This window comes from Corvus brachyrhynchos, unplaced genomic scaffold (genome assembly GCF_000691975.1).
Source record: "Corvus brachyrhynchos isolate BGI_N302 unplaced genomic scaffold, ASM69197v1 scaffold18, whole genome shotgun sequence".
NCBI classification, from domain to species: Eukaryota; Metazoa; Chordata; class Aves; order Passeriformes; family Corvidae; genus Corvus; species Corvus brachyrhynchos.
In genome coordinates this window covers 1,715,517-1,728,556 of record NW_008246064.1, presented here as the reverse complement: position 1 = coordinate 1,728,556, position 13,040 = coordinate 1,715,517, and the positions used below count along the sequence as shown (strand labels likewise).

Sequence of the window (13,040 nt, the reverse complement as noted above, 5' to 3'; positions counted from 1 at the left end):
TGAGTCCTGTCACACAAAGCATCTCTCCCACACACGAACCCATCCCATTCCAGTGGTGAGAAAGCTGCATTTTCTGTCACATCAAGCCCCTCTTTACTGTAACGCTGCTGAATCTGTCTCTTCAGTTACCAAAGGTGGCTGAAATTGCCCAAAAAAAGTTCACAAGCCCTTAGTAGGGACAGACTAATTAGCAGGCCTGTTTTCATTAAGGCTAAAAATGCACCTGCAGACTGCCACATCCCCACTACTCCCTGGCAGCAGCTGGAAAGGCACCCTTGGGGTGTGTTACATCTCATTTCATGCACTTCAACACACAAGTTTTGCAGGAAAAGCCTCCAAGAGTCTCTGAAAATAAAGAGCAAAAGAGATTCTATCACAGCCTCCTGCAATCTCCTGCTTGGATAACTGAATTCCCATACATATATTTATAAATATGTTTCTATGGTTCAACTGATGAACTGGCCACAGGGATCACTGAAAATGTCTGCAAAAATGAAATATAATCAGTTAATTTCTAATATAATCAGTTCATTTCAAACTCTGAATGAAGACAACCATTACAAAAAAAGCCATTTATTAGATATATGTACATATATACATACACATGCAAAATGATTTTATACACATTTACACAGGTTCAATTATTAATACAGTGCAAAAATGTCTAAAAAGGTACCAGCCCACCTTCTACAAACTCCATAGGTCTTTGGGAGAAAGGAAAAAAAAGCCAGAGAATTACCAGCTTCATAAAGTGACTAAGCACTGCAAATCTTGAAATTATTGAAGTTTATTCTTTGCCAATTTTCTTGTGCTGAGCTGCTGGGTGAGGAAAAGAGTTTCCGAAAGACTTATCTTGCAAACTGACAGAATGAAGAAGATGCAATCCAAACCACATTAACCAGTTTAAAGCTGAACAAAAAGGGATGGATTCCTCTTTGGGGATTTGATTCAATACAGGAATAATCCCACGTTATGAGTCAGATTTTATGTTCTCAAACTGCAAGTCATTCTTTTTTATTAAATCTTAAAGCACTGAGATCAATGTAAACTATTCTATTCCTCTTGCTGTTTTGCCAGGAGAGAATGTTTAACTGTATAAATACCACGTGAATATGGGATAAATACCAAATAAAAAATAAAACCAGGTCAAACTCTGTGTGCTCTGCCTCATCCTGGAATCCCAACCCAAACCTATAAAGTGCACACAGACTAATCCATGTGGATTCCTTAATATGGTTTACACATATTACAGGGGGAAAAAAGGGTTGCAAAGGGATTAAGACCAAGACCAAACCAGAGCTTTGTCATTGGGTAGAAAAGATCTAAAGATTCAGTCACACCCCCCAAAAATCCACAAAGAAAAAAAAAAAAAAAGTTTAGGCAAAGGCAGAACTGAACCAGCTGATTTGGTTTGATTTTACTGAAATGTTTTTAGGAAAACCAATTCAATAAAAGCTGCATTAAACCCTTCTCCACTCTTAATTGCACAATTCTCCAAACACCCTGGTCTAGCACTCCTTTGCAGAGCTGTGGCTGACATCCCCTGGCTCAGGGATGGATTTGCTTCAGGACAGAGCAGCTGGATGCTCGGGAAACATCAGCCATGTTCCAGCTTTTCCAGTCAGCTCCGTACAAGGCTGAGGAATGCCCAGCTGTGAACGCTCTGTGAGCCTCAGGCCAGAGCAGGGCTGGCTTTAGCCAAGCCCAGGAGAAACAGGAAAGCTCTTCTGGACTCTTCAGCCACAGTGAGGCTAAAAAGGCAGAGCAGGGGGTTGGCTCCTGTCCTAAAGTTCTTTTCATGAAGTTTTGTCTGTCTGTAGTATAAAATGCTTCATCCTTTCCCCACAGGATGATTCCCCATGGGAACCCAGTTTATGCTCCTGGAAAACACCATCAGTCTTCGCATCCGTTACCCTCAAAGTGTCACATTTCTAGTGTCAGGTTTTTGGGGTGTTCTTCTTTCAGGGCTTTTTTTTTTTTAAACTTGTAATCCAAACTCGTGGCTGAGTTCCCTGCAGTCTCCAGAAGTAATTTATCAAGGAAAACTGGGACTGAACAGCATGAAAATTAAGAGCAGTACAAAACCCCTCATATCTGTGGGGTCATCCTGGTGTCCTAAGGACAGTGGTTGAATTCTGGCTTCATTTCTCCACTTGCACTCTGACAGAAAACTGGGATAATGACAGACAAACAACTTTAATCCACTCCCTTACAACAGAAAACCTTTCCCTTATGGCACACAGCTCTAGCTGTGTCCTTAAATGCCTGGCTGAAATATTCCTCCATCATTCCCTACCAGACTACTCCTCATAGTTTGGAGGTTTTTATCACGTTGCTGCTACAGTAAGTGCAGTGAAAAAGATTTTTCACACTTTCCTCCTGGGAAAAGCTCTGGCACTAAGTCTCCTGATGTCCTAGAGACTGTCCAGGCTGTAATGGATGCTGTTGCTGCAGTCAGCTGCATCCAGAAGTGCTTCCAAGGTACAGCACCACGAATTTCTGGTCTGATCCTCGTGTTTGCATCCTGAGATTTCAGGAAAATTCACTGAGATACAAGAAAGGAATTTTCTTAAGTGTTCCTGCAAAAAAGACAATTCTGCTGCATGTTAATCTCTTTGCAACCAGAGGTAGAGATTATGTGAGGGGAAAAATAAATCTTTGGTGAAAGAAATGGGGATGACCAGAAAGAAAAAAAGGATAAAAGGAAATTTTAGGACCGTAATTCCACAATAACACACCTACAGTTCTCCACATCTCAGTTTGGATCTCTACAACCCCTCAGGGACAGCTGCATCAAACTGCTATGCATTTTTTTAACTGCCAGCCTAAATTATTCATCTATGCCCTAAAATGCCCATGTGCACCTCGATCCATGACAGGGAACAACACCCAGTGCAGCAGAGCTTGGGAATTCCAGCTCTGCAGTCCCCTATTCCAGGGTGCACACTCAAAACTCATCTTAGTGTGAGAACTCACCACTACAGGTGTTTTATAGAACAAAGAGAACCTGCTCTTGCTTTCCATTCCTGGAAATGGCTTTCTACTCACCAGCTACTCAATTTTCTTTTAAAGGAAGGTGAAGGAGTCAGTGGCCTGTCATAAATAGACTTGGAAGATTTATTATCCATACAGAGCAAGCAAACATGGAACTGCCCTTATCCTAAAAGTGACCTTAGCCAAGGAAACAAAGGCCACATGAGCTGACAGATCACTTACACCCACTTGGATTATTTTCTGCTGCCCCAAGCATATTTGCAATTAACCCATGAGCACACACTTAACTGCAATGTGCTGTTCAGCCAAGGAGATATTTATAGACTCTATGGTTTATAAAAGAGCCACAGTCTTTTCCTGTCCTTCCAAACCTAGAAAAGTGACCCTGAAGCTCACCCTCACCATTTTCCCCACCGATACTGCACTCATCTAATTACAGCTAACAACCCCTTTACTCACATTTACCAAGAATCTTCACAAATTCTAGAGACAAAAATGTTCCCCATCACTTTACCTCCATTTTACTACACAATTTGAATATTTGCAGCAGCAGGGCAAGACTGATCTGCCAGACTGTCACAGAGCCAGTAAGACAAATGGCAAAATGCTATCTGGATGGTGGCAGTCAAGGAGGAAAAGCTTGTTGATGGTAAGAACTTCCATCTGTTGGTGACACCTGACAAGCTCTACCATTGCCATGTTAAATACAGCTGCACCCCTTGCTGTGTGTTGGACACAGTTACAGCACCCTGCCTATCCCAAGTTGCTTGGAACTGTTCTCCTTGCAATAACCATTGCCAGGGATGGTTAAAAAACACTCTGAGCTATTTTTGGCCAGGTGAATACAAAAGAAAAAGTTGTAAAAACAGAGTAGCAAACCCCAAGTTTTTTTCATACGCCACAGTCAGGCTGCTTCTCCAGGAGCTGCCTTGTCAGGATCTGGTAAGAAGAAAGAGAAGCCACTCCTACGTGGAAGGAGATTTGCCAGAGGTTCCGTAATCCATACAAGTAAATGTTGCATGAACAGACACAGAAAAGGAGCACAAATGTCTTCACCTTCCTGGCTGAGCTGTAGAAGAGGTACAGGTAACACTGCAAAAGGACCAGAGAGAGAGAGTTAGCACTGAGCTATGTGCACAAAACCAGGGATGCAGCTGGGAATTTCTGCCTGGGACAGCTGGAACCTGTCTGCTGAGCACGTTAAGAGTAAAAACCTCACAGGAGAAAATTTAAAGCTCCCAGTGCTGACAGAGGAGTCACTTTTTCCCCTCAGGCAGTGACAGATCAGCCTTTCTCACCTCAGGTCACAGCTTCCAACTGTGCTGATGCCACAGGCAGAGGTCAGCACACAGAAACCCTGCCATGTATGCACAAGCAGTTTGGGAAGAAGCTGCTATAAACCAAAAGGAGAAGAGAGAACTCTCCTTGATTCAGCTTCCCTGGCTTCAGGTACTCACAGGGAAAGAAGCAGCACAGAGCCTTTCTTTGTGAAAAACAACTTGCATCGAGTATTTAAATCTAAATTAACCTATTAGATCTAGATTAATCTATTAGATCTAAATTAATCTATTCACCTCAAAGCTCTGCCATGAGCAGAGGTGTAGGAAGGCTGAAAGATACTAAATTGTATCATAATACAATAAATAACCCCAGAAACACATCAAAGTCTGCAGATAGTGGTCCCCAAACCATTATCCAAATGCAACAAGGGCAATAAATGATACACTGTAGGCATTAATGTTATTCCTAGAAACAAAACTGCTGCAGCTTCCTGCAATGCCGGGCTAAGAATAGAACACTTTCCAGCATATACTGCCCTCAAGTTAAAGGTTGTGGAGCCCTGTTTTAGGAATTCAAGGAGCTCTTCACTTGGAGCATGTTATATTTTCCTTATTCAAACTCTTCCGTGTAAGGTCAGAGAAAATAACCCCATTACAGAAAAAATCTAAGGAACCACCAGGATTCAATGTAATTTTTCATGTAAATTAGACCATTTTCAATAGTGCTGTCCAGTATTTGCTCAGTCTTCAAGGTGGTCATGCTCCAAAAGCCCATCACTAAGTCTGACCCTGACAGGAAGACGTGGTGTCCATCCCTATGGGAGGAGACCAACTTTGGGATGGCATTTATCCATCACACCCAGCCCCCTCTGACTTGTCAAAACATGGAAGCACTGAAAAAGCCTGCAAATGCAATTTTCCAAGGGTCAAAATGTGCCTTGAACTGCTTTTGTACCACTCCACTGGAATAAATCAGTGGAATCACCTAGGTAGGATATTAGAAACCTCTGCTTGGCTGAAAAGGACTCTGTCTCATGAATTATAGTAGCAAAATAATCAGAAAAAAAATTTTATTTGCAGTTAACGTACCTGAAAAACACAGGCTAGAAAAGGTAGAAAAAAAGCTATCACATTTCCAATTCCTTCATGGTCCTCCTGTTGGGATTAAAAGAAGTGACAACTACGTCAGGCACAGCTTTTAGCAAGTGCTGCTTGATATTTGAGAACATTATAAATATAGTCAAGAACCTCTTATCCCAGTTTATGTTGATTGACTGTCACAGTGTTCAACACCAAGATCAATATCATTGGATAAGACACCAAGAACTGAGGCTTATGTGACAGTTCCTGCTAAATAAAACTGTGTCAGGATACAATCAGGACACTTTTTTTTCCCTTTTATAAAGTTGTTTACAGTCTCATGTTTGTTTAAAAAAAATTACCGAAAAGGGTCTACAATAAAATAAAAGAATGGAGAAAAAAATCCAGGTAACCTGGTAAGAATAAAATATTTCTCAAAATTTTAACCTCTCTAAAAAAGAATAAAATGCCAAATGTTGTGATTTACAACAAAACACACAAGGTGCAGCAGGTGAGTAACCTACTGTACATTCCCTGGATAAACAAAACACTTCTTGAGGAAAGATGTGTGCTCTGCTACGGGGCAGAACAGCCACCCTTGAACTGGTTACCCAAAAACTCTGCCTTTGACTCATTCTCAGGTTCCAGTGCAATCAGGGTTACCTGAAAGGAATATTCTGCCAGGTGAACTCCTCGGATGAGGTTCAGAGCTCCACACATGATGTTCAGAACAAGTGACAGAATCCCCAGGGGGGTCACGGGCTGCATTCTGTAAGTAGGGACTTAGAAAGAAAGGAAAACCAGACATCAGTGAAAGTTTGCACTGTTACTTTCAATCTTCTAATAGAAAACACCACAACTACCTTATGTGGGTTTTAAACACTCCCAAAACCTTTCATGCTTGCTCCAGGGAAGACTGATTATAAACAGAACCCCCTTTTTTTGGTTGCACTACAGTACTCAGTCCTTCAGACATCCAGAAATCAGCAAGAGCTCTAGAGTATTTTTAAACAGGTCAGCAACAGACTTTTTCTTGACCTATTTGGCATCAGTGTCTTCTATTATGGTGCATATATACAATTTTTTGTTTATTACAGCAGATGAGGATGCTCAGCACTCCTCAAAGGTCAGCAGAAAAGACACCAAAGGTCTGGGAAAGGGCTTAGATTTCAGCCACCCATCACAGCAAGGAGCAATTCATCTCCTCCTTAAGCAGTAATTAAAGTATTTCTTCCCACTGGCAGTTGGAGGGCTCAGGCTGCCCACGTTTCACACGTAGTGAATTATCTCCTCCTTCCTTTCCCACCTTCTCTGCTACTACTTAACACCTGAACTGCTGAACAGCAGTTCTTTGCATAATCTCATTGATACATCCCTAATTAAGGTCAAAGCAATTATCATAAATGTGTGTTTAGCTTTGGAGTCTGCTGCCTCTAATTCAGGGCTGTCCAACAGCCCACCTCCAGCTTTCCCTCGCTTCTTCAACAACACTTTCCACACCTTGATCCTCACCTACATTTCATCTCTGCCCTTGGATCACCCCAAGTAGGACACTGTCAGCTTAATAAAAAATGGTAATTTCCAGCTCAGATACTAAACCCAGCTCTTTTCCTGCACCAACATCCCCAAGACACAGGAGAGAATGAATGAGCCCTCAGGAAAATGATCCAGCCCTCAGGATCTTCTCCCTCTGTCCAGGTGTATCCAGATCCTGACTAGTAGAGATAAACTGCACCTCTGGAATCCTTTCAGCGACAGAAGAAACACCACAACAGCCACCACATGATTTCAGAGAGGAAAACACTCCTGCCTCCTCCTTCAAGAGAGATTTTGATAGATGGATGTAAAAAGCTTTGGTGACAAATTGATATAGGGTTGTAAAGCACCTTTCATCCATGTCTCTGCAATTAATTTGTCTGGCATGCACTCACACATCCATAATCTCAGCTCCAAAGCAACTGCAAAAGGAACTGTATTAACTCCATGTGATATGTCTCACTTTAGGGAGCATTACTGGATATTACACTGGGAATGGTGTAACTCTGTCACTCACAGGCAATTTGGCTTTTCTTTTGCTACACACTGACATTTAAAAAGAACTTGTAGCAGCATCTTTATTCATTCACTGACCCCAGAATTCAGATTCCTGCTATTTTCTCCTGCTATTCCTACTTCCTATTTTTGATTCATTAAATAATGTTGCAGCTATATATATGTGTAACTCTCCCACAGATATTTCCTAATAAAGACTGTTTCATTTCCTCAAATTCTAAGGTTTACTTCAGAGGCGTGAAATGTCTCTCAAACAAATTATAATTATCAAGCACAAGTGGCACTCATTGAGCAGGATCCTGCAAACTACACGTGCCAAGAGTTCCCAGTCCCTAGGGAAGAACAATGTAGGTCTCAATATACTGCTTCTGCAGCATGAAATATTATGTAGAAGTTACATTTTTTAAGTCCAGGAGGATAAAAAGAATTGCTGTCACAAATGCGGGGGAGATTAAAATATCCAGTTGCTCGGGGTTCAGATTCTGTGAAAACTGGTCTTGAAATGGTTTGCTGCAGAGATTTATTTCTGCTGTTAAAATTCTGAGGTTTAACTCACAAACTGAAATTGCACAGAGAAGTGAGATGGGTCCTGCTAAGGGAAAATTATTTCCCTTCCTTGGGTGAATTCAGTCATATTTTTATAAAGAGGATTTCATACCAGAATGGCCTAAATAAGGGAAAAGGAGAGTACAAACACTCTTAGTTCGAGCCAGCACAACTCTGCACAAGCACAAATAAACACTAATTAGGTTTCACATTGATTTGACTCTTCAAGCACAGAAGTTGTGCACTTCAGAGCACAACATCCTCACAGAAACATTTTGGGAGCTGTGGGCGATGCACCAGCAGGTTTGAACATGTACAGAACAACTCTGTGCAAACACCCTCACACGGTGAAGAAATTGAAACCTCTGCCCATGAAAGATTTTCTGGAGAGGCCTCTGGCCATTTCATTGGAGGGAGACACCAGAGTCTGCAGCAGCTCGGATCTGCCTCCTGCAGGCACAGCACGAGGGTTGGACAGTGAGTCACTCGCTCAAAGCTCTGCAGAAAGAGCACCAGGAGTGAGAAATGAAGTCACACTCCAGCAGTTTAAACTAAAATACAAGCACACAAAAGGCAGAGAGTGAGACAGCTTCAAAAAAACCCCTTGTAAAAGCCTCTGAAGGACTCCCTGTGTGCCTGTAAAAGATGAAGAACACTCATCAAGAGGAGCTGCAGGATTTACCAGCTCACTCACAAGACAAGTGGCACAAATTGTTCTGCTGCTTCCCAGGGCCACCTGTGATGTGAAAACTTTCCCTCTTGCCAGAAAGCCCCTCAGAGTCCCCTGCACACAGCCCCAGTGTCCTCTGGAGCAGCACCAGCTGTGCCCACACTGACACGAGCGGGGCTCTGCAGCAGCAGCCAGGGATGTGTGGGTGTGGTCAAGGGTACCAGGAGAGGGTTTTTGTAGCAAGAGTTGGGCTGGGTTTAGTTAACAAAGGAAGGAACAAGCAGCAGAAAGAATGGAAATAAAAGAAAAATCTCTTGTTCTCATAAATACTAACAAGGACAAAGCTGCCCTGACTTTCACACCAAACTGAGGAGCCAGAGGATGAGCTCACCCAGCTCCAAAGAAGCCAGGAGCAGCTCCAGCCATGTGAGGAGAGGGATGCTTGGATCATCCCCGGATCGATCAATCTGCTCCAGGGAGTGCAGTCACAATTAAATTCTGCTCTCCTGCAGCCACAGCATTTCAAACAGTCTCTTGTAGAGCAGAGCCATCATATAAATAACATTAATATGGAACAAACACTATGCACACAGCTAAACTTAGAGCAGCAAAGTGGGATTCAGCTGGTAGGGAATGATGAGAGGAGAGAGACACAAGCCAGGAAAGCTGACTCCAGTGGAGGCAAACAGATGATCATAAACATGATCCTTAAAATAAAGGCAGAACAATCTGTAAGAGCATTTGGGTTAGACCAGAGAAATAGCCAGAAATAAAAAGCCAGATGGAAAGTAATGGAAAGCAATTAGGAATAAGAGAGAAGTGAAAATGTATTTCTGATCTGTGGACACAGACTACATCACAAATATTTACTGGCACTGAAGCTGTTCAAAATTCAAAAAAAAAGTGCAAAGAATTTCCAAGCCCTGTCACAACATGAAAAGATTTAACCTTCAAGCACAGTTCTGAAGAGCAGTCACAAATCTGACTGGCAAATAAAGTGGTTTCCATTCTATTTTTAATTCCTCCTGGCCAGTGCCCTTCCGTACTCTAACTTAAAATACCTATGTCAGATTAGATTCCAGCTCATCTATCACAAACAATAAGATTGAGCAATTGGAACTTAACTTTTTTAGTGCTTCATAAGCCAAGAACAACAAGAAAAAAAAAAGGAAATACAAGCTCATGGCACTCCAGCTGCATTTAAACCACCGTGCTAATAGGATTAAAATAGAAATTGGTTTAGTGGTGGACTTGGCAGGGTTTGGTTTCTGGTTGGACTCAATGATCTTAAAGGTTTTCTCCAATCTAAATAATTGTATGATTTCATTTGTGGAGGAGGCAGGCAGGACCTGGACTGTGCAGCTGAAACACAAGTGAGAAGTACCATTTTTATAATAAAGAAGTAGAGGTTGGTACTTCAAAAGCAGGTAAAATGTTAGGTTTTGCCACAAAAAAGTGCCCTGTCAAGCCTCTGTGTTGTTTATACAGATACATAAACCCTCTTTCAAAATTTTAGTCAAATGCATTAAATTTTAAAAAATAAGGTAGAAGGAAAAAGCAAGGAGGGGAGAACAACTCAAGCCAGACAATCTCAGAACAAGAGTTTTACCCTCAGCTCGTATTTTTCTCATTTTTTCTTCCCTCAAGGCTGAAGAAACTCATTCAGACTATAATGACAGATCTTTCATTATGAGTTTGTAACAAGCTATGAATCAGTGGGGCTTCTTTAAAAATTTGAACACACAAAGATTTTAAAAGAAGAGAGTTTCACACGGAAAATATCAAGCCCAGGCTATATTTTCCATACAGAGAAGCTGATGTAAGGCTGGAAAAAGGCTCCACAGCAGTCTCTAAAGCTCTGCTGCATACCTGCTGCAATGGAAAGCCCATATGTTGTTTACTATGACAGAAAAAGCCTTTTTTTGGGTTCATACACACGATGCAAACGCACATTTCTCAGTACAAAAGGACCCTGCCACGTGTTTTGGTGCCACGTGCAGGACGAGGATGAGGAAATCTCCTGTCACCTGGTGTAGTAGTAACTTACCAACCTCCACATGGCCTCCTGCGTGCCCTCCATTGCTCAGCCCGTTCAGCAGCTCCGTGGCCTCCAGCTGCAGCTGCACCGGGGGCTGCAGCTTCAGCTCCTCCTCCACCTTCTCCCAGTTGGCCCTGGCCCGGGAGCCACGGCTGCTGTTGAAATGGTGTTTCACCTTCTGAATGATGTTATCTGAAACAACAGGATAACCTGCTGCAATCAGCTCTGAAAAACTGCTTAATTAACCCTTAGTATTATTACAACTTTACTTAGGGTGATATTTTATCGTATCATAGCTTTCTCTTGGATTGTCTGAATTCCTTCATTTCTTTTCTTATTGGTTTCAGGTATAAAATTCCACTGATGGTTAAGGAACAAAAAGATTTCTTTTAGGTATTTTATAGCACAGAAAGGTTTGGGATGGAAGGGACCTTAAGGGTCATCTCATTCCACCCCCTACCATGGGCAGGGACACCTTCCACTAGACCAGGTTGTTCCAGCCTGGACTTGGACACTTCCAGGGATCCAGGGGCAGCTGCAGCTTCTCTGGGCAGCCTGTGCCAGGGCCTCACCACCCTCTCAGGGAAGAATTTCTTCTAATATCTTATCTAAATAATAATAAAAATTATCTGTAACTACCAAACAAAAGGTTAAGATCTCAGGCATCAAGTGCATCTTAGATCCAAACATAGGAAAGAAGATGATTAATAAATAAATTACCACACAGTAATATCTGCCACTCTGTAACACAATAAAGTATAATAATAAAACTGACCAAAAAATGCTTTTTTCTGGTTAAAAAAAAAAAAAAAAAGCTTTATGCAATTAAAAGAGGCTAGAAATTCCCCAACTCCTACTCAAGTGTAAAAAAAAAAAAAAAAAGAGCTAATGCGGACCTCAGTATGAAATTACGTCCTGGCTGTAATTGGCCCTGCAGGGAATCCACCCAAAATCCAACATGGCTCTATAAGAAGTTTTCCTGATGGATTTCTCAAGCTTTTAAGCCTGAGTTTAACACTGTTACTGAAATCTGGACAGAAGTGTGCAAACCCACTGCAGGATATTATCCTTTTCCAGAAAAGTTTCTCACTGCAAGGGAATTGTGTCTTTCAAAGGTGTGAGGTTCAGTAGAGCAGCTGCTACTTGGCAAGAAAACAAATTATATCAGGTTAAAAATGAACCACTGGGCGTGGTTCTGAGGTATTATGACTCCAAGTCATGCCAGAAATAAAGCTGCCCATAATAATCTATTCTGTCTCCCTTTTTTCCCATACTCATCCGTCTCCACCCGTCAGATTTTTTTAATTAAGTTAGAAAGTGTCTGAGATACCAATTTCTTTTTTCTTCTCTGCTTGTTCATCAATCACCACAGCACTTTGTTCATAATAGATGAACTCTCAGGAACTACAAACCAAACCCTCAAATAGTTTAAGGTATTAAGATCTCCCCCTTCCCTTCCACATGCAGGCAAAGGCGTACCCAGAGTCACTTTTATCATCAGGCTTTGGCCAGGAGATGTTGTTTAACACCATCAATTTGGCAGAGAGAGGATTTTTACTATTAGAGAACAAAGTTACAAACCAAATTCAATAAAAGCATATGGTCTGGAAGCTGAACTGATGCTCCTTGTGTTGTAGGAAGCAGCAAATTCCCACCGAAGCTCTTCCAGGAAGCAGAAGGCCATGATGGTCGAGTAGCTGCTGGAACAGATTGCCATGCAGGCAACATCCCCAGAAGAAAGGAAACTGAAATAGAAATTTTAAAAAAAATCACATCAACATAAAAAGGTGAAAGTACTGCTGAATGTGAGGATGAAGCTGTGCTTGCTGTCAAAACAAAATGTACAGACTGAGCTGAGAGAGCAGACTGCAAAAAATGTCATTTTTGTTGTTGTCAAAGTCCTGCAATCCCTGTAGAGCTATTTATTCTTAAACAATTGTTTATTCTTAACTCATCCAGGATGCCTGAGCACAGTGAAGATCACAACACAGACTTTATGAAATTAGTACATCAGTACAAATCGAGGACATTATTCTCCCAGGCTGGCTTTAAATCACACTAATAAAAACCAAGATGGCCAGAAAACCAGTTTTGAAAGAAAATGCAGAAAAAAAAGTAAAAGCAAGGAAGCTTGTTCCCAGGAAGCAGATGGATTCCTTGTTCCCCTTGAACATGGTAACATCATATTAACAGCAAGAGATAGTTACTAATGTACACAACCCAAGATTTTCAAATGCTTACTGCTACATCGCAATAAGAATTCTACTCTAAAAAGGCTTCCTCTAACACTGAATCCATATTTATGTGAAAGTTTCCACTCTCAGATGGTCCAAACCTTCCAGGAGACTTCTGAGGGGTATCTTCCCTTGCAGCCCAGCCA

At 41.7% G+C, this 13,040-nt stretch overlaps 1 protein-coding gene across 2 annotated transcripts in view; it reads right to left on the bottom strand.

The window, feature by feature from the left end:
- Positions 1–557: 557 nt before the first annotated feature.
- SEC22C (SEC22 homolog C, vesicle trafficking protein) overlaps positions 558–13,040 on the bottom strand; it is a 16,475-nt gene continuing 3,992 nt past the window's right edge. For both annotated transcript variants that reach the window (XM_008643108.2, XM_017746786.1), the window contains exons 4-8: positions 12,242–12,405; positions 10,670–10,852; positions 6,018–6,136; positions 5,364–5,429; positions 558–4,086 (exon numbers count right to left, since the gene is read on the bottom strand). In XM_008643108.2, coding sequence (XP_008641330.1) covers positions 3,886–4,086; positions 5,364–5,429; positions 6,018–6,136; positions 10,670–10,852; positions 12,242–12,405 — 733 coding nt within the window. In that variant the 3' untranslated portion in view covers positions 558–3,885. The remainder of the gene's footprint in view (positions 4,087–5,363; positions 5,430–6,017; positions 6,137–10,669; positions 10,853–12,241; positions 12,406–13,040) is intronic.